Raw genomic sequence first — 26251 nt, 5'->3', positions numbered from 1 at the left:
CGATCCCCTTGTCTGGCTAAGATTCGACTACTCTCTCTTTTTGCTTCACTTTTTTCTCCCGCTCCGGCTTTGAGACAACGTCCTCCCCCCTGTCACCGGCCGCCCTGTGTTCGCACTCAACCTGCAGTTCCGAGCCGCCTTCCTACCTCCTAATCGACCCATTGGGAACCACCGCCAATATGGGAGGCTTCTACATGCAGTACCTTGAGAGTAAGTCATCAATTGATTTCTGTAGATGATTTGTTAGAGCCCAATGCTTCCCTGAACCTCCTCTTCACCATCGTCTGTATAAGTGGGGCTGTCCGTCGCGAACGGGTCAGATCGTGTGCCGACCCCTGCATGCTTTCAAGACGCAGGAATGACATGCGTTTCTTGGACCCTGACGGATCTTGACAAGTCGGGGCGTGGCTTCTCGCCCCGTGATCGACGTTAGCCTCGTGTTGCGGCTCCCTCCCAAGGAACGGCACGCAGGGCTCCAAGTGTAGATGGAAAACGGTGCGAGTTGGGTTGGGCTCGGATGCAGACATCACTCATCGCCTCGCCGATCCCGTTCAGTTCTGCCATCATCATGATAGGGAGTGAATCTGACAAAAAATAAATTAAAAAAAAAAGACCAGGGGACTAACTGATGTATTCTAGGCCTTTGCCGACGACGTGGATGGATGGACCCTACTTACGAGTGCTACCGGGACCACAATGGCTATACCTGCCTGGTCCTGGTCAACGGGCGAGAGTACCAAACGGATCTCGCGTACGAATCAGACTCGCTGGCCCAGGAAAACGCCGCCATGCGTGCCTTCATGGTCTGCCGCAACTTCTCGGTCAATGGTGGCATGCTTGCTCGCAACGGCATCGTTCAGGGGTTACCAGCCACTGAGACTCCCCGCCGTTCCAAGAAGAGCCGGCACACATCATCCAGTCACAGCTCGAGAGACAGCCACCGTCGATCCGGTCACCATTCTAGCAGCAGCTCCACGGCCTCCTTTGACTGAGATGGACCGGCAGACTGTGCCTACCCCCTGCCCGACTTGGTAGCAAGGGCAGTCGGTGGTGTCTATAAGAGGCATCGACCGGCCACAAAATCCGAGCATACGGACGAAGACGAATCAACACCTCCCAGGCACCCGGCTTGGGGGGGGGGAAGAGATGGGCCAATATTGGTAAAAAGCAATGCGAATCTTGCACTGGCAACGACTCATAACGACTTGACGACTTAGACTCATGGTTCCCGCGCGGCATATTTGGTTTATCTTCTATTTCCATCTTTTCATTGCTCTCCTGCGCTTCATACCTCTTCCGGCCGGTCACTTTCGAATTACGGACAAAACCATTGGGCCCTTTCTTTCTCCTCTTTTCCTACCGAATCGTTCAAGCTCTTTCGAGACCTTTTTTTTTTATGACGAGGCGCTTGGCTGGGGTTGTACAGTACCAGTCATAAAAGGCCGTCCGCTACTTCTGAACGGATCAACAGCCCGAGGCGACTCTGGCTGATCGACGATCCATTTCGCTCTTGACGTTTTCCGCTGTCGTTCTCCAATGGTTGGGCTCGGTACTCAATGGGTTCGACCTGCTCTTGTTTCTTCCCTTCTTCTTTTCCTCTCTCGTATTCGTTCGTTTCACCACAAAAGATTGCAACAAAAGATCATGATGGGGCGGCTAGACTTCAGGCTGGAGCCGCGGGGCGCGGCACGGCAGTATTTTTTGCTATTTTCTCTTTGCGCTCCTGCTCACGAGACAGACAAAAAAGGGGGAGGAAGGGGGGGGGGGGGGGGGGGGGGGGCAATGACAAAAAGAATGGCTCATGAAAGAAAAAAAAAAGGAAGCGACCCCCCTTCATTGCCTCAAAAAGCGAAGCGTAATTTTCTCTGGCATTTTGGACGAGAGTAAAGGGTGTATCGCGTGGACGGGTATCTCCTTCCGAGACCCGTTCTCATGAGCCGAATCTAGCAAGGTGCAGATGGCTCTTTCAAGTTTGGCGAGGCGGAGGCAGATCTTGATGCCTGCGGACGGATGGCTTAGGAGGTTGGGTTGGAGAAGGTTTGAGAGGGAAAGGGAAAGACACAACTTCGGAAGAACTAGGAGGGACGTGATGAGATGTGGATTCTCCCAGGGGAAGCATTCATGGGCTGGACGTGGAGGAGGATGGATTCCATGATCCTACGGCACTTCTTCTTCTTTCCCCCTTTTTTTCCTTTCTACTTCTTTCCCTTTCCACCTGTTCTCTTTTCCAGCGACGCTTTCCGCGGCGCCTATGATAATGATGACGACCATGATGACTAAAGATCCATGATATGATTGCGAGAACGGAGAGACAAGAAGGGGGGGGAATGAAATAAAACAAGTTTTTGAGCCTATTTGGTGTTTATGAGATTCGGGACCGTCGATGTGAGAGAAAGGACGAGCCATGTATGACGACGAACGACGAACGACGTTACGCGCCACGCCGGGGTGAGAGCAAGTAGTCTGTCGCGTCTTGTCAGGAACGGATCCGACGTTGCCCCCTTCCTCCGCGCCAACGGCCACCAACGGGAGGTGGGGGACTGCGTACGGAACGCCTGCCGACGGGTAAGAGGGGGGGGGGAGGGGCGCCGAGGAGCCGAGGACGTGGAACTGGAGGGAGGGACGGGATGAAGAAGGGGGGAGGGAAAGGCTTGCCATGCTCCAGAGGCCTCTGAGACATGATGGCTCACCTTGAACCCGGTGGGCGCAACGACGCAACGTGGAAACATGCAAGGAGCAGCCACACACACATGCGGGTGCGAGTGTGATTGTGATTGAATGCGTGCGCGCGCTGGTGGTGTGTGTGCTGCTGCGTAAGGGTGTGTGAGTGTGAGTGTGTGTGTTTGTGTGTTATACGTCCAAGGACCGCTCATCAGTGAGCTCGGCAACGTGGCATGTAATACACTTTAGATTAGGAGGCGCTGCTGGTTCCAATAGATGGGTGATGGACTTGGGAAGCTGTAGCTGGGGAGGAAGGGAGAACACCTTCGGCGGGCGTTCCAAACACGGAAGAAGCAAAGAAAATGAAGGCTGCACGGCATCGTTCCGAACTATCACCTTGTTTGAATCGGACGGGACGACTTTTGGATGGTGGGCTAGGTATTGGTGTCCGTAGGCTGAGAAGACATGTGTGGCGGATTGTCGCACACTCGCAGAGATCGACCTGTTGATGATCTCGACCTCGGCAAAGTCATTGACTTTTTTTTTTTTTCATTTTTTTTTTTCAGGATCTGCCATAGTCGAGTTTGAGAAGGGAGCGGATTCGGATGATTTTCCCCTTCTCTGTGTATTGAGACGGGCGGGAGTCCGTGTGACGTGCTGGGATTGCGAATCTCTCTGACAGGGAATGGAAGGGGGTTTCCCTCCGTGCTAGACCAGGGAGGCCTGCTTGGTGGCCGGCGCTGAAGGCTCATCACTGTGGAAGAGAGAGGGATGACGAAGCTGCGATGCATGCCTGGATGGCCCGGCCGAGTCGGACGCCGGGCGGTTCCGGGATGTGGGTTGAAGTGCTGTGGGTTTTGCGTCTTCTCAGAGCCGTACATTGATTGTCACGCCGGTTCATCTGGCCTCGTCTGGTGTCTCCTCCACCTCTGCGCCTTGGAACTGTCCCCCTGAATAGTAGGAGCCGCTTCCTGGGGCGTCCGAGAACAGTTGGACACGTACCGAACATCATGTGGCATGTTGCATCTCTGTTGTGGGCGCTGTGGCTTCGCTTAAAGAGGGCCCGCTTTCTGTTTCGAGGTCACCGGGTGATTTCTGCGGCGACGACGACGACGATGATGATGTGGGGTGTGAATTCGTCGTGTTTCTGTCGCATCAGGAGACCAAAAGGGAGGGAGAAGGGGAGAGAAAGATGTTGGAATAAGCCTGGAAGCTAGGGATGCGTGGAACAAGCATGCACGTGCAGGACGGGTTGATCTGCGACATCCAATCAGAGACAAAAGCGCCGAGGGGAAGGAGAAGGATAAGATGCAAAAGGCCGCTTGCTGTAAGGAAGGGAGGGGAAGGAATCATTGCATGTTCCTCGTAACTGCGACGGCTGTGGGCGTCAAGCGCCACACAAGGCGGTTGAAGAAGACGACGACGCGCATCCGCCACGCCCTCTTTGGTCCGTTGTTGGAGGGTATTGGAGGGTATTGGAGGGCAATTGCTGTTTCGTCAGGTTCCGGTCCGCGTGACGGCCCCGCAATGGCGATCGATAATTGAAGACCCCGCGGGAACATGTACGAAAAAAAGAAGAAAAGAAAAAAGCCTCGAATTCAGCAGGGGGCACGGGTCAGGTGTCGTCGGTCTATAGGGAGAGGGGGCCCTTACATGGGCTCCCGCTGGAAGGTTTCGGAGCGGTCCAAGGCAGACAGACACGGTCAGGGACCCGGAGGGGGGGGGGCAAGGCAAGCAAGAAGCAAGGGGTGGGGGGCAAAAGGCATGAACAATTTGATCAATTTCGGCAGGGGAAATTGGGGGTCAGAGGGGGAGGCGCAGACAGTACGGATACTCAGTACTAGTATATCCTACATCGGCATGTAGGTATGTACATTGTATTACCCAGTACATACCTATCTACCCATGCATGCCTATGAGGATGCCTAGGTATGCACGGCCATATTGGTATTTAAGTGTGCGCACACGAACAGCAACGCAGGTCGTGATCCGTAATAGATATGGCTCTGGATAGATGTACATCGTATAATTACCTAGTGACTCAACCACCAGACAGTCCACCGTGGAAAGTCAAGGTGGCAGTAGGTAATGGCCCCCCTACCCTGCCCCCGACAGCCGGGTGTTGAGGCGTGGCCTTACCGTAAGGCATGGTACTTTTCTTGAGCTTCGTTGTACGATGGTGGGAGACCATTGGATGGGATCTTACATTGGGCTTCGGTACGTATCTCAGTGTGTCTTGGATGAGTACGGTAGCTCGGTATGTAGTGCACGATGTACTATGTAGGTAGGTAGGTACCTATCTCCAGCCGTCTCGTAAACGTTATCCGTACATCCATCCAGACAGACACATGTACCGTAAGTAGGTCCAGGTTGGTTAGGTTAATGCATCGCCATCTCTACAGATGATAGTCTGATTGGGACAAGACGCCGAAACGAAGAAAGAACAAGGGAAAAGGTCTAGAACAGTAACCTTCCAGATCCCTTGCCTTACTTACCTTCCTTGGCTCACCTAGTAGTAGCAGTAAGGCGGTTGACACGTACATGAATACTACCCAAGGTACTGTAGTAGTAGTTGTACGTTGGTACCGGAGTGCAGCCGGTAGCGTGTGTACCCGTTCCTGCTGCTTTAACACCCCTGGGCCCCTTTCCTCCCTTCCCTTGGGTGCCCTGTGCTTCTCTGCCGTGATTGCCCCCAATTGATTGCTTGCTTGGCCTAGCCTCCTTGTCGTACCTCCCCCAGAGCCAGTCAGAGGGGTACGTGCATGTGTGTGTGGCTGTAAGCTGTGCCGCTCTGTGCCCAGGTAGGTATGCTGTATCCGTACCCGTACGCAGTACCAAATAGCCAGGGTCCTGGGATGATGTCGTGTCATTTTGCAAAGTCCCTTTCTTCCTTCCTGTCCTCACCACCCTGGCCAGCGTCTGCGCCTCTTTCTCGTTTCTGCCACTGCACTACTCCGTACACTGCACTCACTCACTGTGTCTGTCTTTCCTTCTGTCTACCCGTCTGTCTGTCTGTCTCTCTGGACGCTTTTGGCATTCTTCGCTCTCCACCTCCCTTTTTCCCTCATCGGCCTCCTCCTTCGTTATTATCTTCATTGCACTCGCTGCTCTTCCTCCTTGCAACTTGCAACTTTGCTCTGCTCTGCGAAAGAAACCCCCGAAAGCGGAAGCTTACCTACCCCTTGTCGCTTTTGCCGAACATACTCGACCAGTCGCGCTACCTTTTTGTGCCAAAGGAAGAAGAGCTTCTTCCCCTTTCCACCCCCAATCCATCCATCCATACACTCGTTTTTGCTTCCGCACTGCACCTCCACGAAGGCCGTCGCAACACTACTCTCTTTACTCGACTAACCGACGTTGAACCAAACCGCATAACCCCCCCAAACACAACACCACCAAGATGAAGGGTGAGCACTACCTCCTTCGGCCTCGATAGCTACCTAGGTGGATAGCTACCTGCCTGCCTGCCCCTCCTGCCAGAACCAGAGCCAGAGTCAGCCTCGCCGCTTGCTTCTGCGCCCACAGGGCTGGCAGCCACGGCACCGCCCAGCCGGCCGTCTCATCGACACAGACATGCTAACGCACGCGCACGATAGCCATTATCCTCGTCGGCGGCTTCGGCACTCGTCTTCGCCCTCTGGTGAGCCCACAACCCCCTCTCCCAGCTTGACGCGCGGCATATGGCCATCGCCGCCAGTGACGCCACCTGCTGCAGACCCTTGGCAGAACATGCTTGCTGATTCCGCTCCCGATGCGCAGACCCTGACCCTCCCCAAGCCCCTGGTCGAGTTTGGAAACAAGCCCATGATTGAGCACCAGATCGAGGCCCTCGCTGCCGCCGGTGTCACCGATGTCGTTCTTGCTGTCAACTACCGTCCCGAGGTGATGGAGAAGCACTTGGCAGAGGTGCGTCTCCCCCCCCCCCCCCCCCCCCCCCCCCCCCCCCACGAGCTACCCCTACGCCGACTAATACTGACGCGGAACTCAACAACAGTACGAGAAGAAGTTCGGCCTCACCATTACCTTCTCCATCGAGACCGAGCCCCTCGACACCGCCGGCCCCTTGAAGCTGGCCGAGCATATCCTCGCCAAGGACGATTCCCCCTTCTTCGTCCTCAACTCGGACGTCATCTGCGACTTCCCCTTCAAGGATCTCGCCGAGTTCCACAAGAACCACGGCGACGAAGGCACCATTGTCGTCACAAAGGTCGAGGAGCCTTCCAAGTACGGCGTTGTCGTCCACAAGCCCGGCCACGCCACCAAGATCGACCGTTTCGTCGAGAAGCCCGTCGAGTTCGTCGGCAACCGCATTAACGCCGGCATGTACATCCTCAACACGAGCGTCCTCAAGCGCATCGAGCTCCGTCCCACCTCCATCGAGAAGGAAACCTTCCCCGCCATTGTCCGCGACGGCCAGCTGCACAGCTTCGACCTCCAGGGCTTCTGGATGGACGTCGGCCAGCCCAAGGACTTCCTCACCGGCACCTGCCTGTACCTCACTTCACTCACCAAGCAGGGCTCCAAGGAGCTCGCCTCCCCATCGGAGCCGTACGTCCACGGCGGCAACGTGCTGATCGACCCCACTGCCAAGATTGGCAAGCACTGCAAAATCGGCCCCAACGTCACCATCGGCCCCAACGTCGTTGTCGGCGACGGTTGCCGTCTGCAGCGCTGTGTCCTCCTGCCCGGTTCCAAGGTCAAGGATCACGCCTGGGTGAAGAGCACCATTGTTGGCTGGAACAGCACCGTCGGCAAGTGGGCTCGTCTGGAGAATGTCACTGTTCTCGGCGACGACGTGACGATTGGCGACGAGATTTACGTCAACGGCGGCAGCATTCTGCCCCATAAGAGCATCAAGGCCAATGTCGACATTCCCGCCATCATCATGTAAACAACTACATCCAAGATGGACACCATACCTAGCCCCGGATATATCAGCCCGAGGCCCGAGCTCTTTTATACTTCTTTCTGTGCGCCTGTTCTTATCGACCTTCTAATTCCAAGTTGCGATACGATTTACACCACTCCACTCTTATGAGTCCCGAGAGCTTAAAAAGAAACGGGCGGCGAAAACCAAACAATCACATTTTGGGCTGGCGTCGGCAAGGGGGATCATTCGGCGAGCGCAAAAAAAGCACTTTTGCTTTGCCATGTTACTGTTTACTTTTTTTTTTTCCTGGGAAAGATGATTGTCCCATTTGCTACGAGTTGAGAAGGAATGACGGTCGAAGGCTCTTCCGGTTTGAAGGATACTCCCTTGGAAATGTCTTGAGCAAGGAGCGACCCACGAGTTGTTGGGTCCTGCCCGAGACAGATGACAATAAATACGATACCTGTGGATTCGATGCGCGCAACAGTGTATTCAGTGACGGTCCGTCGTGCTCATGCACACAAATGAGCACTCCAAGCGAGCATCTCATGAATTAACCTGGGGGGAGCGGCCCAAGACCATCAGTTCCCGAGTGGGACAGGTGCGAGGTGTACACGAGCAAGAGAAACTGATTTGATAGGTATCCTTGTCTAAACCAAACCAAGCACTCCGGGTATTGTCTCAACATCCATCCGAAAGGCAAAAGGAAAAACAATTGCTCTGCTTTGTATTCCTTTTCTTTTCTGTATCCCAACAACTCCAGAATCCAAACACTCGGTTATCTACACAAAGCGGGGGAAGAGAGGGGGGGGACTGCTGCTCTATTCCAGGTCGTTGGTCACCCAGCCCCTCGACATCTCGACGGCCTGCTCCCACTTTTTGAACATCTTGTCCGCCTTCTCCTTGGCGAGCGAGGGCGTGAAGATCTTGCGGCCGCTCTGGTTGACGTGCTCGAGGTCCCCGAGCTCGTCCCAGACGCCGAGGGCGAGGCCGGCGGAGATGGCGGCGCCGAGGGCCGTGGTCTCGCGCATGCCGGGGCGGTCGACGCGGATGCCGCTGACGTCGGCCTGGGTCTGCATGCAGAGGTCCGAGTTGGAGAGGCCGCCGTCGACGGCGAGGGACTCGAGGGCGTGGCCCGAGTCCTTGGCCATGGCGTCGAGTATGGCTTTTGTCTGGTAGCACGTCGCCTCGAGGGTCGCGCGGGCGATGTGGCCCTTTTGGGTGTGCGCTGTGATGCCGACTTCGCAGTTGGTGTTAGCTTACAGCCAGAGAGGAAAGGGGAATGGGGAGGGAGACAGAAAGAGAGAGAGAGAGAGAGAGTGTGTGTGTGTGTGTGTGTGAAAGATGGGGGACTACTTACACAGCGTGCCCTTGGCGTCGTCGATCCAGTACGGCGCGAACAAGCCGCTAAAGGCCGTCACGAAGACGACGCCGCCGTTATCGGGGACCGTCTCGGCCAGCTCGGAGATGCGCGAGGCGTCGTCGGCGAAGGAGAGGTTATTGATCAGGAACTTGACGCCAGACCCGGCGACGGCGACGCTGCCCTCGAGCGCGTACGCGGGCTTGCGACCCTTGCCAAAGTCGTAGGCGACGGTCGCCAGGAGGCCGGACTTTGAGAAGACGGGCTCGTCGCCGACATTGTAGAGCAGAAAGCAGCCGGTGCCGTACGTGTTCTTGGCTTGGCCGGGGGAGAAGCCGCACTGGCCGACGAGGGCGGCGGACTGGTCGCTGATGCAGCCGGCGATGGGGACGCCCTTGAGGACGCCGCCGGCGAGGGTGCCAAAGGCGGTCGGGTCGGAGGAGGGGGCGATCTTGGGGAGACGGATCTTGGACCTGTCGATGCCGAAGAAGGAGAGGAGCTCGTCGTCGTACCGCAGCGTGCGGAGGTTCATGAACATTGTGCGGCTGGCATTGGTCGAGTCGGTGATGTGGACGGCCTTGTCGCCGAGGGCGGCGCCGCCGTTGAGGCGGTAGATGAGCCACGAGTCGACGGTGCCGAAGGCGAGGTGGCCGGCGTCGTAGGCCTCGCGGACGGCGGGGACGTTGTCGAGGAGCCAGCGGAGCTTGACGCTGGAGGGGTAGGTCGAGAGGGGCAGGCCGCAGAGGCCCTGGAGCCTGTCGGCGCCGGGGCGGGCGCGGAATTCGCGGACGATCGGGGTGGTGCGGGTGTCGGACCAGACGATGGCATTGTGGAGGGGCTCGCCTGTGCGGGTGTCCCAGAGGACAGTGGTCTCGCGCTGGTTTGTGATGCCGATGCCGCGGATGGCGGAGACGGCATGGCCCTGGGCGACAAACTTGGCCGTGGCCTTTTCGATGCACTCCTCGACGGAGGAGAGGAGCTCCAGGGGGTCGTGTTCGTGCGATCTAGGCTGGGTGTTAGAGGGGGCCGATCGCCAGGATCGCCGCGTCCCTGGACCGAGAAAGAGGGGGGAGGCTCGACTCACCCCGAGTGCGGGTAGTGGTTGTCGATCTCTATCTGGTGGATTGCGATGGGGTCGCCGAGGCCGTTGAAGATGATGAAGCGCGTCGAGGTGGTGCCCTGGTCGATGCTGCCGACAAACCAGTGCTCCTTGAGCTCCTCCTGGGTCTCGGTGATGCCGGTGGGAAGGTGTTCGGCCGGGTCGGCGGCCCGGCGCAGGCGTTTGGAGTCTCTTGTCTCGGCCATTGCGCCGTTGTCTCGGTCGCCACGGGGATTTCTGTGGCCGGAGATGGTGAGTAGGAGAAGGGAGAGAGGGAAGGGGGGTTTGTTATGTTGAAGATGGCAAGAGATGCATGTAATGGGATTCGAGGGCTAGAGCTATAGGTTGAATTGGGGCTTTACTGGAAAAGCAGTGGAGGGGGCAAAAGAGTATCGCGCGTAGAAGAACAAATCGACGATGGGGGCTGCGGGAGACAATGTTGATTCGTCCATGGGAAAGGCCCGTAGAAACCAGCGTAGGTGGCGGGGCAATGAGCAGGGACAGGTCAGGATCGTGGAAAAGGGCATGGAATTGCAACGGAACACATGTGCGGGGGGGGGGAGGGGGAAGGGAGAACAGCCATTGCCTTCCCTCTCCCCCCCGTGTGTGTGTGTATGGTGTTTGGAATGACTGACTGCCTAGCTAAGTATGCTATCGTCGGCCGAGGTTGGCCATTGACGGCTCCGATAGGTTGACAAGAGGTCTTCTGGGGACGCCTAGTCAACGTCGTCCCGTAGGTCTGGGACGGGCGAGTATCACGAGGAGGTTTGGCTCGTGGGGGGTTGGTATCTGCCTCCGCATCTCCCGTCTTGTCGTGTTTATGCTCGTGCCCGTCCGGGGTCTGGCCCTGCGTCGTCGGCTGCGACCAATTTCGAACGGACTGAGGCGGCGGCGGCGGCGGCGGCGGCGGGCCCAGCTTGGCTCCGGCGGTCGGGATGATGTCAGAAGCGGGCGGCGGTCGCTCATTGGAGGAACAATTGAGGGGTTTTGGAGGCTGCTGGCGAAGCTGCTGCGCGCGACTAGCAGCAGCGGCGGTTCCGCGGCCGTGGATGCGACACCGGCAGGTCCCTGGCGCCGGTGGCATCCATGTGGGCCGCCGCCAACACGTCGCATTGCCGTTAACGTTTGCCAGCCTCCTGCTGCTACCGCTGCTACTCGGGGCGAACGACCTCGGGAGAAGGAGAGATATCCTGGGGAGGGTTCGGGGGCGCATGCTGGGGGGGGGGCAGGCTGGGATATCGGTTTCTCGTTCTATCCGTCTGCGAGCGAGAGCCGACGATGCGGTTGGTTTCCTGGCGGATTTTCGGGGAAAGGGTCTCTTCTCGCTGCGTGAATCCGAGGTGCATTTGGTGGGGGCATGGGACGCTGGGGCACGTTCAGGGTTTTAACTACCAAGTGAGTTCTCCATCCTACTGATGTTAAACTACCTAGATAACCATGAACTTTGTCCTGAATCCACGTTCAGTATGGGGACAGATCTGTGGCCGCTTTAGCCTAAGCCAAAGCTAAGCAAAGCAAAGCAAAGGTGAGCAGAACTGCTCGCCCCCCTTAGGTATAGATTCCCGAGTATCGTCCGAGTTCTCTATAACCCATTTATCCTCGAGACTCTCGTCCACTTTCGGCTTATATCGATGGTCCAGTGCTGAGATGCGCCTTATGAAATTGTTGTCAGCAGAAGGGAATTTCCTTTGTCGACCACCGTTCAAGTGACCTATGCGGAGGTCCTTGCTAGTTAAGGAAGTGGATGACATCGAAGGTTTCGGGGTCAAGGATACTAATGGTTGATGGTGGGAACGGGCCAAATGAGTAGTACATCCGCTTTAGAATTGTGACCTCGTAGTTCTGGTCTTCTGGTTTGATTCCTTCCTAGCCAGTATCAAAGTGGTAGTAACCACCCCTATGCATGCATGGGGCTGAGGATCTAAGGACGGGTAAGTTAAAGGAAATAAGAGTGTGGTTTTTACCGTCCCAGGAAGCTGTGGATTCAGCAGTAGCCAAGCTTGGTATTCCAACCTCGTTTGTCAGTTGCCTGACGGGGGAACTCTGTATGCTCGTACTTGCCTAACTTCCCATTAGAGGGCCAGAGAAAGGTTCGAAAAGTCGAGGACAAACAACTCGCCTAGCATGCTTTTGAAACCTTCACAAAAAAAAAGGCAGGATGCGATGGATCTGTTTGAGTCCCGAGAAATCAAGACACAATTCAACCGCCTTGGTTCTCTGCACATTGTTGTTTCTTCATCTGCTACCTTCTTATCAGAAATCCCACAGAACCAAGAATGAAGTCTTGGCATCATTTTCGTGCTGTGAAGCTTCCTCACCGTAGCTTCCGCTACCCGCCTGACATCCCATGCCCTTACCCGGCAAACCAAACAACCCGAAACAATTCAAAACAAAAAGGTGAACATCCATTTGTCTCCAAGCAACAAAATACACAAACAGTCCCTCGAGCAAACACGGTCAAAGTCTGACGCGTACGATCAGCGCCATCGATTCATCAACAAAAACGATTCGACAGATCCCACAGCTGCTTCCTTTGGTATTATCACAGATCCATGCTCGATAAGTTCAGTCTTGGAGTCTAATATTTCTTGAGGCATTCCAGGCACTCATAGCACGTCTGCCGATGTACGATACAAAGCACATTGCATGCCCATCTCCTATTCCATCAAGAACTAACCCAAGAGTAGCAGATATCCCACCCCGAAATACAGATGGAACGTCTTACAAGCACTATGAACGTCCAAGTCAAGAATAAAGTGTCGGATAACCCGGTAAAGGTTGAAGAAGCCGACGTTTCGATGAACAGGGGAGAGGAAGATGTCCAAGTAAAAGCGGAGGAGGAGGTTTCCGCTCTCACCCCTCGACCATCCTCCCAGCTGCGTTGCGCTCTTTCGGTAGGAGCCTCGAGGATATCTTCGCGATCCCAGATATCCTCTTCTAACCTGCCAATGCAGCAGACTACTGCCCGCCCCGCCAGGCTGGCTGTTCACAGCAACGCTTCTGCCACTGCCCCCTCGGCCGTTTCCGGGTCGGGAACAACAACCAACTTGCCTCCTACCAGGAGCTCTGGAGTTCGTCAATTTGCCACCACGAAGCCCCAGTCTGTCACCGTCGAGCCAAAGTCAGTCTCCAGGCACCAGCCAGCGTCAATTTCGGGCCCCAAACTGATTCTCGACCTTTTGGCTGTCCCGTCATCTATTCCTCTGTTGCAACCCGACCAGTACATGCAGGGCGGACGTAGGCCCGTTAGCCCCATGAAGATAACGAAGCCCATGACTGGACCGGTCCATCCTGGAGTTGCCGCACCCTTCTGCAAGGAGACCCGAGCTTGGCTCGATGACAAGCCTCATGAGGACTGGATCTACACGACTTCGACCGGGAGCATCAAGAGGCTGCCTCAGCTGGGCAGCTGTGGCCCTTGGCAAGTTTTTCTGCCTTCCAAGATGGACACCGCTATTCACATCGACCCTTATATCGATCGACTGAGCCATCTGCTAAATGTCCAGATCGAATCTACCAAATCTCCCCCCTCTATCCACGTCAAACTCTTCAAGTCTCAGGTCGCTGAGCAGGCGAAGCACTCGTACTTGCTCGAAGAGCACACAGCTATGAAATGGAAGGCCTGGGCGGTTTTGGCTGCTTGGGTCGACCACTTGGTTCGACGCGGCGCCCCGCCAGCCATTCCTCCCATTGACCTGGTGAGCTTTGTGAGAAACAAGCTCCTGACAGAGGGTCGACGCGCAAAGGAAACCGCAGTCGGCCTGCTGTACGACCGGCAGGGTGTTGTACTGCTCCCCGAGGGACATGGCACATTGCAAATGCCGAGACTGACTCCTTCTGACCTTATACCACTGCCTAAGCCGTCTCCGCCTGGTACCCGGAAACCTAGTCTGGTGCCGACCAAAAGACCTCCGCAGGCCTCCAAGTATGGACACAAGCATCTGCTTACTGACGACTCCAGCTCCAGCTCGAGCTCGAGCTCGGACTCAAGCCCGGAAGTTCAGACAAAGCGTCTGCGTCGTAGGAACTAAGTCGTCTTTAGTTAGTGCCATCTTCTGCTTCGTGTTGGCCAATGAAACTGGTGGCAGGGCTAAGAATCAAGTGTGCAGAGGGAGATGTGTTGATGAAGAAGCTCAAATACCCCAGGGTTCGCGGTTTGTCTGAAGAGATTGTTATGATGAATATTTCGCGGGGAAAAGTGAAGAACAACGTGTCTGAGCCAGCTGACACCAAAGGTTGTTCATACGCTGAGCCCTTTAATTTCTCGTTGTTAGTTGCCTAGGAGTTATTAGACACATCCAAAGAGTAGAGATAGTAGCAATACTAATGGTCACCGAGAGGATACACATATGGTGTGTTTTATTGAAGTGATACTGTTTGGGAGGCATAACGCCATCCATCCGAGTTATTCAACTCGGTACAGTCGAGTTCTCTGATACCTGTTTTCTTTGACAGTATGCAAGTGATCAGAATCATGCACGGCCATAATTTTCAGAGGTCATAGCAGGTTTTCCTTATTTTTTCCCTTTACGTATCCGTCACTCAAGGTCACAACCTTGACCAAGAGCGCATCATCCGCAAACAGGACATATAGGTTGATTGGTGATGGCGGGACATGCTAGGGATGTCATCCATTTTTAGAAAAGAATACAATGCCATTGTTGAACTATGTGGTGGAAATATCGTTGACTCAAGCCTCCGGAAGATACCTTACCTACCTAGAGAGACACATGGACGAACTCTGGCCACCACCTCAGAGTACAGACCCCCCCCCTACCACCGCAGCCAAATGCTAAAATGCCCCCCACCAACCCCTCGGGTGCCTGCACTCCCACCCCCGCGAAGAGTGACGTCCCCGTCCCCCGAAGCTCCAGCTACAACTCTCAATCCTAAAATATACCACAAACCCCGACACAACCACCATTGCGACGCACAAATGGCGACGACATCACCCTTCCCCTTCCCGCGGGAGTACTCCTTCCCGCCCTTCTTCACCCGCCAAACGAACCTGACAACCCACCACGCCCAGCTCGTCAAGTGGTCCGACCTGATCCTCGCCTACTGCCGCCACCACCGCATCTTCAAGCTCTCTCTCGGCGCCGCCATCCCCTCCGCCTCCTCCGCCCTCCCGCACGCCCTGCCGAACCACAGCGCCGCCGCCCCCTCCGCGCTCGCCGAGCAGCCAACCACCTTTTCCCCCGCGACCGCCGCCTCCTCCGCCGCCGCCGCCCCCGAGGAGCTCTTCCACAACAGGGCGCTGAACAAGCGCCTGTCGCTCGCCGACGCCCGCGAGGTCCTCGAATTCATGCGCAAGGAAGGCCGCGCCGAGGCCCTGCCCGCCGGCACCGATGTCTTCTGGGTCTACTGGCGCACCCCCGACGAGTGGGCCGCCTTCGTCGAGGGCTGGATCGACGAGACGGCGCAGAAGGGTGTCGTCCTGACCCTCTACGAGCTGACCGAGGGCGAGAGCACCAGGGGGACCGGTAAGTAAACCCCCCCTTTTCCCTCGCGGGACCCGCGAAGCGACAACGACGGCCGCGTGCTGACCCGGTTATCATTGCCCTGCAGAATTCCACGGCCTCGATCCCGACTTGCTCGCCAAGGCGCTGCAGATCCTCGTCAAGCGCGGCAAGGCCCAGATCTTCGGGCAAGAAGATTCGCAGGGTGTCAAGTTCTTTTGATTTGCTCGTTCTCGCTCGGCAACCGACGAGCCATGGTCTTCTTTTGTTGTTTGCTATTGTGCCGAACCTCTAACTAGACATACCACGTTGACACATTATTCCCCGAGCGGCCGTAATAAACACCAAAAGCCCCCCCCCCCCCCCCCCCAAATGCAGCGGCTTCCCCTTTCCCCTCCCCCCCCCCTTTCCCGATGGATCATCCAACTCCCAAGCCAGCGCGTGCAAGTATATACATGTACGGCCAGAACCAGCAAGTCGCGATGCCTGCTGAACAGCCCTGTCAATTATCCAACATCTACACGTCCTTATCGAAAAAGTTCTTGGCAAGGTATTTCTCGTCAAACGACACTTGCTGTGTCATGGCCACGTCCAAGAGCCAGTCAGCAGCGACAATGCGTGGCTCCATGTGGCCCTTGCGCGCCATTTCCTCAAACTTGGGCCAAAGGGATCTCTCGTCGGCGCTGTTGGAGCTGAGGAGGTAGACGGGCTCGGGTGGGGCGCCGCCGTCTTCCTCCTCCGTCGTCGGCTTGATCGTCGTGCCGCTGCGCGCGCGGTACAGTTTGAACATGGCCCCGTTCGCCTCGGCAATGGCCTTGTAACTGTCGGGACCGTTGCAGATGTTGGCTGTGCAATAGATGGGAACGGTCCACAGAAGCTTGCCCAGGTTGGCTCTTGCCCTCGATACCGCCGTCTCAATTGTGACGCCAAACTTCTTCTCATTCTCCTTGTCGTCCAAGAGGAATTCGTCGGGATCCGGGACCTCCCCCGTGTCAAGGGCGGCGTCGATAAAGTCGGATGAGAGAATCGTCGGCCCCTTGGCCAGCGTCTTGAGGAACTTGACCGTCCGTACCATGTGAGGGGCAGCGAGATAGTCGCATGGCTGATTGTCCTGCACAATCAAGATTCCCATGTCGCGGAGTTTTCTCTGCGAGTTGTTAGCACAGAAAACGAATGCCCGGAAAGACCGCTTGACCTACCCTTTCCGCGTCCTCCTTGGATTTGCCGTTGACCCATCTCGTGAAGCCAGTCAAGACAACTCTCATCTCAACGTCTGGGCGCGAAGATCTTCTTTTCTTGGCGGGCCGTTTGTCCTCGTCATCGATATCCATGGCCTGCGCCGGGCTAGACGTGCGTCCGCGTTCCTTGTCAATCTGGTCGGCAGCACGCTTGCCACCCCACGGGCCGTGGCCGTCCTTGGTTCGCTTCTTTTCCTTCTCATACAGAGCGATGTCTGGGGCTATGCGCTGAAGGTTGCTGAGAGCCTTGCTCTTTGCACTTCGGCTACCGGTCGAAACGACCGAGGGGGTATCATCGTTCTCCTTACCACGACCGCCTTTTCCGGGACGGATGGGCGTCATGAAGCTGTCATCAATCACGGTCTCCTCACTCTTCTGCTCCTGTCTGCCGATGACAACGCCCTCGGCAGGTCCGTGGTTGTACGAGTTTTCCTGTGCTGCCTCAAGGATCTTGCGCTTCCTCTGCGCTCGCGGCGACATCCCCTCCTCGCCACCAGGGTAGTAGGTCTCTCGCAAACAGTACTCGTCGAAAAAGGTCTGGCCGATAACCTCGCCCAGATTCGTGCGAACCGGGAAGTGAGAGTATTTGGGCACGGTGACCCTCTGCATCTCGCACTTGGCGTAGCTTTCTTCGATCCACAGGTGGTTGACCGTCTCGATATTCCAGTCCTTGGCTGCCTCGTACTTCTCACTGCTGCTCCGTGCCGTAATGAGATGTGTGTTCTCTGCCTTCATGGTCTTGGTGTACGTCGCCCCGGATGCTCTTATCAAGTTCTCCAGGTATATGCGAGCATCACCACCGTAGTTGGAGAGGCAGATCTTGAGATCTCGGAAGCCCGGGATGCCGTCTCGGGGTACCGGGTAGTGGAGGAGCCGACGGAGAGGTGACGTCCATTCGTTATGGGTGATGAGGTGGTAGAGCCATGACAGATTTCCGACATCCTTGCCCGACTGGGCAGCCTTGACATACTGCTCCCCGTCGCGGTATTGGCAAACGAAGTAGTCGCACGCTTCCACGTCGTCCACGGTTTTGCCTCCACCGTTCGCAATTAGCTGCTTGATAACCTCTAGTGATCGTGTGGTGATACTAAGGTCCTTCGAAAGCATGACTTTCTTGTCTCGGAATATAGTGGCCGCCCTTCGGGGGGCGTCGGTAAGGTGATTCGGGGTAGTGGAGGTCGCTCCCTGGAGGTGGTCGTACTGGGGGATCTGCACCTCGCCCTGGTTTTCCGGCCTGCGCAGGATTTCGGGGTCCGGGAGCGTGTATGGGCCTTCGTCGATTCTTTTGCCGAGCTTGAAGCAGTCTTCGAACCTAGGAAGCGTCAGCTGATATGAAGTCCGAAGCTTGGGGTTCACCAAGCCTACCAGTGAGGCAGGACGATCTTGCACTTTAGTCCCTTTTCCGTTGCGGTGATACACTTGGGATGATCCATGGTCAAGGCGCAGATGTGGGTGGTCTGCCGGGTGACATCGGCGGTTTCCGTACCGCCCATGGCCAAGGTGGCACCGATGATGGTCTCTTTATCGATTTCAGGAAGGTCGGCACAGGTGAGGATTACTTTGGAGAAGAACATGCGCGGGTCGGGGGAGAAGGGCCGCACTTGGGCCTGTTTATTCCTCTGGATCGATGCCTTGATCCAACCAGGGTTGACGACGGGGATCATGAAGGCTTGTGTTTCGGTGAACTGGGGGAAATCGATGGTGTTGGAAACGATGTGAGAAACCGCCTCAAGTCTGAGGGAGCCATCGCGCCTCGGGTCCAGGACGGTGCCGCCACGGCCTTTGATTATTTCTGCTAGGTCGCTGATCTCCTTGGGAGCCAAGTAGGCGCTCGGTACGAAGGCGAAGGCGCATTCTGAGAATAAGCCCTTTGAGTCAGACATGGCAGGCGTCTGAAGCTTGCAATCGAGGGGTGTAGAGCCAGTGGGCTTCGGATTCAATGTTAAGGCATACGTGTGGCGAAATTTCGTGGGCTGTCGAAGTGTTTGTTTGAGTAAAGCGACGAGGTGCAAGTGTGGACAATCCAGATCGGAGGCGATTTTGACGCGAAAATGTTAGCGACGCGGCCGGGCGGAGCAGCACGCGAGGTAAGCTCGCAGTCACGTGTAAAGTATCGGTACATATCTTTTGGCTATAATCGGTGCAGGAAAAATGGTACTGCGACTTTTCCCATTAAACTCGCTAAGGGACGCGTCCAACAGCTACTAAACAAATGGCACAGACGCTTGCCAATCACCGCTTGTCAGCAGATCTCTGGTGACGTACATGGTAAGGTACCTTGCAAATACGACTTCCCCAGAAATGCACTTTCTTTTTCCTCTTCACGCAGGATCATCATCATTTCTTTTGACAATGACGCGCAGCTGAGGGTCTGTTCTTTGCCAACGATAGGCCCGATTGCCGACTCCGGGTATCGTCTCGCCTATATTTGGAAATACTTGCACTGACAAGAGCGGGATTAGTTTCATCTGGCTTCTGGACGTTACACTGCATTGGCATCTACGGTTGCTATCTTGACTCGCGTCCATGGCCCATGTCGGTCCTGGGCACAACTTCTTCTCACATCTCGAACCTTGTTCAGAGACTCTCCTTGATCAGTTCGGCAGCACGCTCGCCAATCGCATACACTGTCGCCTGCGGGTTGGCACGCACCGTGATGGGAACAATGGAGGCGTCAGCCACCCGTAAGCCACGGATACCATGCACGCGCAGCTTCTCATCGACCACTCCGCCAAGTTCACGAGGCATCATGGAGCAAGTACCCGTGAAGTGGTGCGCGCCAACTGCGGTCTGGCGTACAAACTCCTTGGCTTGCTCGAGATCAGACAAGGCATTGGCCGGATCGCGCTTTCCTCCCGCCTTCAGCTGACTGCGAAGCGGCTCACTAGCCGCAATCTTTTCCAGGAACTGGAGATGCCTGGCCAAAATTTCGACGTCAACAGGGTGTGAAAGATAGGCGGGGTCGATGGCCACGGCGGGCGACTCCAACGATGCAGACGTGATGTGACTTGAACCTCGCGAGAGGGGATGAGCGAGGATGGCAGCAATCGTGAAGTACTTCTCTTCGCCAGGAGGCGGCGGTGCCATGTGGCCATCTCCGCCAAACAAGGCGAACCCGGGAAACGAGATGTAGTATCCCGAAGGCTCTGAGGACGACGTCAGGACGGACCGCACATACGTCTCAAGAGCCTTCGTGAAAGCCGGGGTCGCCGATGTCTTGGGTCCATCTAGCTTGTCGAGAAGCTGACCCAAATCCTCACCCGCCGGCAAAGGGAGCTGCGCCGTCGCCGAAGTACCGCTTCTGGAGAACGGTCCTCCGGCGCCTTTGCCGTACGTCTCCATGGCAGCTCCAACAGCTGCCGGATCCTGACGGACGATGCCATCCATGGTGTCGAGTTCCGGAAGGGCCTCGAAGCTTGCGCCAACCATGACGTGGTTCTGAAGGTTCTCGCCAACGTGGGGATTGTCAAGCACAACGTCGATGCCGAGTCCACAGAGAAGCTCTGCATTGCCGACGCCAGAAAGCTCGAGGAGTCGTGACGAGTTGAGCGTTCCAGCACTCAACACGATCTCCTTTCGTGCCGTGACTGTTTTCGTTTCGCTACCCTTGGTGTACTGGACAGCTTCGGCGACAATGTCTCCAGAGTCTGTCTTGAAGATGATCTTCTCCACGAGCGCTCCCGTCACAACAGTCAGGTTGGGCCGAGACTTGGCAGACTGGACGTACGCGCTGCCGGCATAGCTTCTCTGCTTTGTCTCGGGGTCTACAGTGTCAGGCGTGATGCTACTGCCGACTCCTTGGCCACTCAAGGGATCACACGAGTCCGGAAACCCTAACCCGCGGATGGTTTCTTGCCAGACCGTTGGCCAGAGAGAGTCTGCGTTGTCTGGAAGAGACAACTTGAGAGGACCCTTTCCTTCGCCAGGTGCGATGGAGTAAGTCTTCTCGGTGGCCTGTTTGAAGGTAGGCCAGTCCCAACCGGGGTTGCCCAGACTGGCCCACGCTTCAACGTTGGCCTTTGTGGTGACTGTGAAGGAGAGACCATTGAGCGCACCTGAGCCACCAAGAAGGCGACCCTGAGGAACGACAACCTCTCGACCACCTAGGCCTTTCTGCAGACGACTTCCTGTCAGCAACCCAGACTTTCCAAGACTACATTTTTTCGAGAGAGACTCACCTGGGGCACTGTCCGGAATTGCCAGTCGGAAGGCGTCTTGACAAGACTGGGACCCAGTGCGGGGATATTGACCCGAGGGTCCGCCGTTTGGTCTTCACCCGCCTCGAGAACCAGAACATGGAGCTCGGGGATTTCAGACAGGCGTGTCGCCACTACCAAACCGGCGACGCCACCGCCCACAATGATAAAGTCGTACGTCGCAGTCATTTCAGAACAAGTATGTGATATAGATTGACACAAGCAAGTGAGTCTACGGAAGCAAAGGAGAACGTTGGAGCTCCCGCCAGTGTTAAATCATGGCAAAGCACCCCTATCTCGAGACGTGTACAATTGCGGTAAAACACTCAGTTTCCATAGCACTGAGGATGCTCCCAGCATCACCCCGCGTCACCGTATTGCACAGACATGATGTTGCGCCGACCAGCCATTTTTGGCACCGTTGAAAGCACGTTCCATTGCAGAGTTGCATCCGTATGTCTGTCCTTATGCAACAGGGGTCTAACGTTTTGGGGCGAAGACCCTCTCACACTTTCTTGCCCCCCCTGATCGGTGGCATGACCAGGAGAGGGCCTGGTCGGGTATCCGGATGTCAAGGTTATCGGGATGACCCATGGGTATCACGTCGCGATATTGGCTTGTACTTCACATCAACCAGTACGACCTTCCGCGGTGAAGCGATGGACAACGCAGACTGTGCCAGATTACGCTAGCTTACACCTCAACTAATGGACACTAGTCATTGTATGTGGCATTCGGCTTTTCTCAGGTTGCCACCGGGTAGTGAGTCTAGACTGGACCCAATCATGGAAGGGAGAGCCATGCCGGATTCGATGATAGCATAGCTGGTGTATGTAAACCGACTTTGAGCTCGAGTGCAGTCTTATGCCCAAGTGATAGACTCGCAGATCGCCAGTCGGTAAGATTTGAGCTTCAACGAATCTCTCAAGCACACACACACATGCATTCGCCATGAACTCCATGATGAATGTAGTTTTCGGTTCCGGTTACCAGGACGCTATCTTCTGCGGCCTTGGACTTCTGTGCGGTTTTGCTGTCCATCGGGGAATCTTCATCCATGGCGAATGGCACGTACAGGCACCTCAGATTCTGTTGGGTCACTTGTGGCTCTTTGCTTGTTTCGCAGGTCTGAGCAGATACTACGGTGGCACTACGATCGGGGAGCTCTCTCGTTCGCTGCTGATTCTGTCTTCCGGATATCTTCCTGGCCTCTTTGCCAGCATCACCTTATACAGAGTCTTTTTCCATCAGCTCAGCACCGCCGGCTTCAAGGGTCCGTGGTACGCCCGCATCACGAAGCTCTGGCATGTCTGGGCCTGCAGAAACTGCAAGAACCACTTGGTCTTGGAGAGTTTGCATGAGCAATATGGAGATTTCGTGAGGACAGGTAAGTGGACTGACACATGATTCTTTGTTTAAGGCGCATTCTCACAAGTAGAAAAAAAAGGACCCAGTGAGATCACCGTCTTCCACCCGGGAGTCTTCATGGCTGTGGATGGTCCCCGATCCGAATGCATCAAGGCCGAGTGGTACGACATTCTGCACCCCGACAGAGCGCTCGTTACGACACGCGTCAAGCCTATCCACGCTGCTAGGCGCCGTGAGTGGAACTATGGTTTCTCGGCACAAGGTATGCAACCCGCGGAACCTTTGGCATTGCGAATGTATCTCTAACGAGCCACGCCGTTATGTAGCCCTCGTCCAGCACGAGACGAAGATCCTCAAGTGGATTGAGCAGCTCGACATGTGCATCGAGGCGAATGCCAAAGCCAATGTCCCTTCCGAAGTTCGCGACTTGTTCTTCTGGTTCGGTTTCGACGTCATGGGCGACTTTGTCTTTAGCAAGTCGTTTGACATGCTGCACCAGCAGCAGTGGCATCACATCATTGTGCGGCTGCAACGCGCCCTGTCTCTCCTGGGCCCGTTCAGCCCGGCTCCATGGCTGATCCAGGTCGGCTTCAAGCTCGGTCCACGGGTCAGCGTCCTCAAGGACTGGTTTGACATGGTTGCCTGGTGCGAGCGACAGATGCGTGTTAGACTTGACCCTGCGACCCCGAAGGCGGGCGCGCCGGATCTCGCCCATTACCTGATGGAGCTTCACCACGATCAGACTGAGCAGCCTGACAGCTTGACGTGGATTTTCGGCGACAGCCTGCTTGCTATTGTGGCTGGAAGGTAACGCGTACCCCCCTCTCTTTCCCCTGGGCGTTCGGAAGCTAAAACGACACAGCGAACCTACAGCTGCCGCTCTCATCGGCGTCTTTTGCGAGATAGCCAAGCACCCGGAGCATGCCGACAAAGTCTACGCGGAACTGGAAGACGTCGACGTGACCAACCTGAAGGTCCTCACCAGCCTCCCTCATCTCAACGCCGTCATTAACGAGGGTCTCCGTCTGTACCCCGCCCTCCTCACGGGCGGGGCCAGGAAGACGACGGAAAACGGGGCGGCGATCGGTGGGACGTTTATACCGCCTAACACGACCATCATCGCCCCGCGCCACGTGATATCTCGAAGTAAGTAGCGGTGGTGGGTTTTTGTCTTTTTTAAACTTTGACTAACTATTCGATCTGCAGGAGAGGACTGTTTTGAGAAGGCCAATGACTTCGTCCCCGAGAGATGGACCACCAAGCCGGAAATGATCCGCAATGCAGCAGCTTTTGCGCCATTCGGCACAGGTACGGTGAACCCCTTTAGCTTACCTTCATGACTCAACAGCTAAGCCGTGTTTTTCTTTCCTTTCTATTATTAGGTCACCACAGCTGCCTGGGACGCTTCCTTGCCACAGACACCATGCGGTTCGTTGTTGCGAGGCTGATCAAGAAGTACCACATCCGCCTGGCACCAGGAGAGACGGGAAACCGCGTCTTTGACGAAATCAGGGACCAGTTTACATCAAACCCGGGACCCTTGTCTCTGTGTTTCGAATTGAGATGAGCGGGCTACGTTACGTGCAGAAACCTAAACACACATGCATAATAGCTTATATACTGAACCGCCGAAGGGTTGAACAACCTCCACTAGTAATGCGATTTTAAATCACCTGGACGTGGTTTGTTCCTTCGTGCTGCATGTCTCCAAAACGCTGATTCATTGAGCGATGAAGTGCTTTACCCCTACGATTCATTGAGTGGGTACTTTACTGCTTGCTACTGCTACAACATGAGCCCGAGTTTTGCGAACAAGTTTACCACAGAAATATCACGCAAGACTTGTGTAGGGCCATCCGTTGATCCCGCTCGTGAGCAGCTGACCGGACTGGATTGCCCCGGCGCTTTTCTTAAGCTCTTCAACATCCCAGTTCGCCCAAACCGTGCGGCCACTCAGGAACGCCGCCTCGGGACTGGTCAACCAGACGGTGAAGTGGGCCGGGAGTTGCACTGCAACAAGGTACGTTAGTCAGTCAATCAGTCATATTGCTTGCCCCGCGCAAGCAGCTACAACAAACAGGAAGGAGACGGAGGGATTTGATCTGGGAGATGCACTGCGATAGTAGGGGAAAGCAAGAGACACGATCAGAGAGGAGAAGGAGGAGGAAGAAGGGGAGGAGGGGGAGGAGGAGAAGAACGAAGTGGAAGACGACTACGACGCACCTTTGTCCATTGGGAGCGCCTCGGCCTTGGCACCGCTCTTCTTGAAGATGTCGGTCTCGACCATGCCCGGGTGAAGGGTGGCCGCGAAGAGGTTGGGGTTCTCGGCGGCGAGGAATTCGATGATCTTCGTCTGGGCCAGCTTGGACGCCATGTAAGCGGATAGGCCAGGGAGCGCCACTGCCGGTAGGGCCGTCGTGCCGGTGGTGAGGGCAACGACGGCGGCGTGGGAGGGGTTGGCCGTGGGGAGGAAGGCCTTTGTGACGAGGTACGTGCCCTTTGTGTTTGTCTACCACGTGCTGTGTGAGTTGAATTGCTTGGGGAAGGGCTTGGACGGTGGGGAGGTGTCCATCTCTCTCCCCCGCCCAGAGCGATGGATCGGAACCAAAGCCGTGGGGAGCAGGGCATGAGGGACTCACCTCGAAGCTCTGCCACCACTCGTCGCTGGCCGATGCCGCCACGGGCGCGGGGCTGGACACATAACCGGCAGTCAGGACGAGGACGTCCCACTGGCCCACCGCCGCCGCCACCTTGGTCAAGGCGTCTTCGTTCGTGATGTCCACAGCGTGCACGTCGGCCTGGACCGAGGTAGGCAGGGACGCGGCCGTCTGGGCCACGGCGGCCTCGGTACGGCCAAGGAGAATGACTCGGGCGGCCCCGGCAGAGGCGAAGGCCAGGGCAGTCTCTCGACCGATTCCACTCCCCTGGAGAAAAAGACGGATTAGACTCAAAGACCGCGCGGCACACAAGATGGAGTTATCAGGGGCAAGAAGGTCTCTCCGGGGGAGCTCCCGTTTACCGAAGCCACAATCCATCGGATACATCATACCACGAGCAGGGCGGTGGGGTCGTAGTAGTATGAGAAGAGGGGAAAGAAGAGGGGCATAAGAGGGGCGCGATCCGAGGAGCGACCTAAGGAAGGGGGGGGGGGGGGGGGGGATCCGAGGAGAGTTCTGAGGAGAAGGCATCAATATTGAACTTACCGCACCAACCACGATGATAGTCTTGCCCGCCGCGCTCAGCTCTGGGCGCGAGGGCGAGATGGCATCGTAGGTGTCGTTGCGCCAGGTGGGCGTGACGGACGGCAGAGGGGGTTGCATTTTTCGGATTATGGAGTTATCTTGAGGTAGGAACCGGGCTATCTGGTAGCGTTGGAGGAGGAAGAGGTGGCAAATACGGCACAACAGTTCAACGAGGAGACTTAGCGAAGCAGAGGAACTAGTGATGGACAGGTAAGGTGGTTTGAATCGAGGAGGGACGTGGGGTTCGAAGTGGTCCGGTTGACTGCTATCACGAAAGATGACTGTTCTTTTATCCCTCACCCTCCCAAACGAGCACCACAGGTAGTCGAAGGCTCGAGCCGGTTGGCGAGGTAGCCTTGGGTTGCGGTTGGTACGCCGCAGGTGGTGGTCTGGAGCATATGGCATGACTACTGATTACGCGACGGCGGCGGCATCCCTTCCCCGGCCCTTCGGGAGGAACGGACGGGTCGGGAACCCTAGGTTAAACTGAGTGAACTAACAAGAAGGGATGGCAGTGCCTTGCATGGCCGGCCGACGAGGCCGGCGAGCTTGCTTGACATAAGCTACAAGGTTGAGCTGCAATATCACCATACCATTGCCAGATGGGAAAAGAAAAGGCGTGAGGAGCCTTACGGGGGAGACTAAACTAGAAGGTCATAGCGACCATCGGGAGTTTGACGATTAGAGCAGGTTCGGTCACATACCGGTAGGCCGCACATCAGGGTAGCGGTTAACAGGCAGACACATTGCGGGGCTGG

At 56.1% G+C, this 26251-nt stretch overlaps 14 protein-coding genes across 14 annotated transcripts; 7 read left to right on the top strand and 7 right to left on the bottom strand.

Annotated features, from left to right (window-relative positions):
- Nucleotides 1-179: 179 nt before the first annotated feature.
- Nucleotides 180-992, top strand: LY79DRAFT_675248 (uncharacterized protein; the record flags this gene model as incomplete). Its single annotated transcript, XM_060564425.1, has 2 exons — nucleotides 180-210; nucleotides 640-992. The coding sequence occupies 2 exons, from the start codon at nucleotides 180-182 to the stop codon at nucleotides 990-992; spliced, it is 384 nt and encodes a 127-aa protein (XP_060406976.1).
- A 564-nt stretch (nucleotides 993-1556) lies between these two features.
- LY79DRAFT_595326 (uncharacterized protein) lies at nucleotides 1557-1997 on the top strand (the record flags this gene model as incomplete). Its single annotated transcript, XM_060561764.1, has 3 exons — nucleotides 1557-1694; nucleotides 1820-1855; nucleotides 1890-1997. The coding sequence occupies 3 exons, from the start codon at nucleotides 1557-1559 to the stop codon at nucleotides 1995-1997; spliced, it is 282 nt and encodes a 93-aa protein (XP_060406975.1).
- Nucleotides 1998-2315: 318 nt separating this feature from the next.
- Nucleotides 2316-2984, bottom strand: LY79DRAFT_159246 (uncharacterized protein). Its single transcript, XM_060551131.1, has one exon. It carries the CDS (start codon nucleotides 2871-2873, stop codon nucleotides 2352-2354), a length of 522 nt encoding a protein of 173 aa, XP_060406974.1. The 5' UTR covers nucleotides 2874-2984; the 3' UTR covers nucleotides 2316-2351.
- Nucleotides 2985-5223: 2239 nt separating this feature from the next.
- Nucleotides 5224-6206, top strand: LY79DRAFT_159162 (uncharacterized protein). Its single transcript, XM_060551128.1, has one exon. The coding sequence runs from the start codon at nucleotides 5469-5471 to the stop codon at nucleotides 6063-6065; it is 597 nt and encodes a 198-aa protein (XP_060406973.1). The 5' UTR covers nucleotides 5224-5468; the 3' UTR covers nucleotides 6066-6206.
- A 184-nt stretch (nucleotides 6207-6390) lies between these two features.
- LY79DRAFT_530491 (nucleotidyl transferase) lies at nucleotides 6391-7552 on the top strand (the record flags this gene model as incomplete). Its single annotated transcript, XM_060556181.1, has 2 exons — nucleotides 6391-6567; nucleotides 6656-7552. The coding sequence occupies 2 exons, from the start codon at nucleotides 6391-6393 to the stop codon at nucleotides 7550-7552; spliced, it is 1074 nt and encodes a 357-aa protein (XP_060406972.1).
- An 800-nt stretch (nucleotides 7553-8352) lies between these two features.
- On the bottom strand, nucleotides 8353-10196 carry LY79DRAFT_675246 (glycerol kinase; the record flags this gene model as incomplete). Its single annotated transcript, XM_060564424.1, has 3 exons — nucleotides 8353-8771; nucleotides 8892-9895; nucleotides 9976-10196. The coding sequence occupies 3 exons, from the start codon at nucleotides 10194-10196 to the stop codon at nucleotides 8353-8355; spliced, it is 1644 nt and encodes a 547-aa protein (XP_060406971.1).
- A 73-nt stretch (nucleotides 10197-10269) lies between these two features.
- LY79DRAFT_159228 (uncharacterized protein) lies at nucleotides 10270-11449 on the bottom strand. The gene has a single exon (XM_060551130.1). It carries the CDS (start codon nucleotides 11201-11203, stop codon nucleotides 10496-10498), a length of 708 nt encoding a protein of 235 aa, XP_060406970.1. The 5' UTR covers nucleotides 11204-11449; the 3' UTR covers nucleotides 10270-10495.
- LY79DRAFT_159171 (uncharacterized protein) lies at nucleotides 11350-11932 on the bottom strand. Its single transcript, XM_060551129.1, has one exon. The coding sequence runs from the start codon at nucleotides 11739-11741 to the stop codon at nucleotides 11496-11498; it is 246 nt and encodes an 81-aa protein (XP_060406969.1). The 5' UTR covers nucleotides 11742-11932; the 3' UTR covers nucleotides 11350-11495.
- Nucleotides 11933-12563: 631 nt separating this feature from the next.
- On the top strand, nucleotides 12564-14473 carry LY79DRAFT_573572 (uncharacterized protein). The gene is made up of 2 exons (XM_060559485.1): nucleotides 12564-14017; nucleotides 14132-14473. The coding sequence occupies exons 1-2, from the start codon at nucleotides 12702-12704 to the stop codon at nucleotides 14166-14168; spliced, it is 1353 nt and encodes a 450-aa protein (XP_060406968.1). The 5' UTR covers nucleotides 12564-12701; the 3' UTR covers nucleotides 14169-14473.
- Nucleotides 14474-14859: 386 nt separating this feature from the next.
- Nucleotides 14860-15811, top strand: LY79DRAFT_573570 (ESCRT-II complex subunit). The gene is made up of 2 exons (XM_060559484.1): nucleotides 14860-15473; nucleotides 15559-15811. Exons 1-2 carry the CDS (start codon nucleotides 14927-14929, stop codon nucleotides 15669-15671), a joined length of 660 nt encoding a protein of 219 aa, XP_060406967.1. The 5' UTR covers nucleotides 14860-14926; the 3' UTR covers nucleotides 15672-15811.
- Nucleotides 15812-15819: 8 nt separating this feature from the next.
- On the bottom strand, nucleotides 15820-18761 carry LY79DRAFT_573568 (BRCA1 C terminus domain-containing protein). The gene is made up of 3 exons (XM_060559483.1): nucleotides 18053-18761; nucleotides 16649-17999; nucleotides 15820-16596 (listed from the first exon to the last, which is right to left on the bottom strand). The coding sequence occupies exons 1-3, from the start codon at nucleotides 18568-18570 to the stop codon at nucleotides 15967-15969; spliced, it is 2499 nt and encodes an 832-aa protein (XP_060406966.1). The 5' UTR covers nucleotides 18571-18761; the 3' UTR covers nucleotides 15820-15966.
- Nucleotides 18762-19264: 503 nt separating this feature from the next.
- LY79DRAFT_675242 (GMC oxidoreductase) lies at nucleotides 19265-21072 on the bottom strand (the record flags this gene model as incomplete). Its single annotated transcript, XM_060564423.1, has 2 exons — nucleotides 19265-20800; nucleotides 20866-21072. 2 exons carry the CDS (start codon nucleotides 21070-21072, stop codon nucleotides 19265-19267), a joined length of 1743 nt encoding a protein of 580 aa, XP_060406965.1.
- Nucleotides 21073-21453: 381 nt separating this feature from the next.
- LY79DRAFT_159109 (cytochrome P450) lies at nucleotides 21454-24051 on the top strand. The gene is made up of 6 exons (XM_060551127.1): nucleotides 21454-22270; nucleotides 22331-22513; nucleotides 22578-23058; nucleotides 23114-23397; nucleotides 23458-23559; nucleotides 23634-24051. The coding sequence occupies exons 1-6, from the start codon at nucleotides 21835-21837 to the stop codon at nucleotides 23816-23818; spliced, it is 1671 nt and encodes a 556-aa protein (XP_060406964.1). The 5' UTR covers nucleotides 21454-21834; the 3' UTR covers nucleotides 23819-24051.
- Nucleotides 24052-24082: 31 nt separating this feature from the next.
- On the bottom strand, nucleotides 24083-25571 carry LY79DRAFT_675240 (short chain dehydrogenase; the record flags this gene model as incomplete). Its single annotated transcript, XM_060564422.1, has 4 exons — nucleotides 24083-24261; nucleotides 24475-24760; nucleotides 24891-25175; nucleotides 25455-25571. 4 exons carry the CDS (start codon nucleotides 25569-25571, stop codon nucleotides 24083-24085), a joined length of 867 nt encoding a protein of 288 aa, XP_060406963.1.
- Between the last annotated feature and the right edge of the window lie 680 nt (nucleotides 25572-26251).

This window comes from Colletotrichum navitas (genome assembly GCF_030913465.1).
Source record: "Colletotrichum navitas strain CBS 125086 chromosome Unknown LY79scaffold_207, whole genome shotgun sequence".
Taxonomy (NCBI): domain Eukaryota; kingdom Fungi; phylum Ascomycota; class Sordariomycetes; order Glomerellales; family Glomerellaceae; genus Colletotrichum; species Colletotrichum navitas.
The sequence above is the reverse complement of the archived record's forward strand: the minus strand, read 5'-3'. Positions and strand labels throughout refer to the sequence as shown.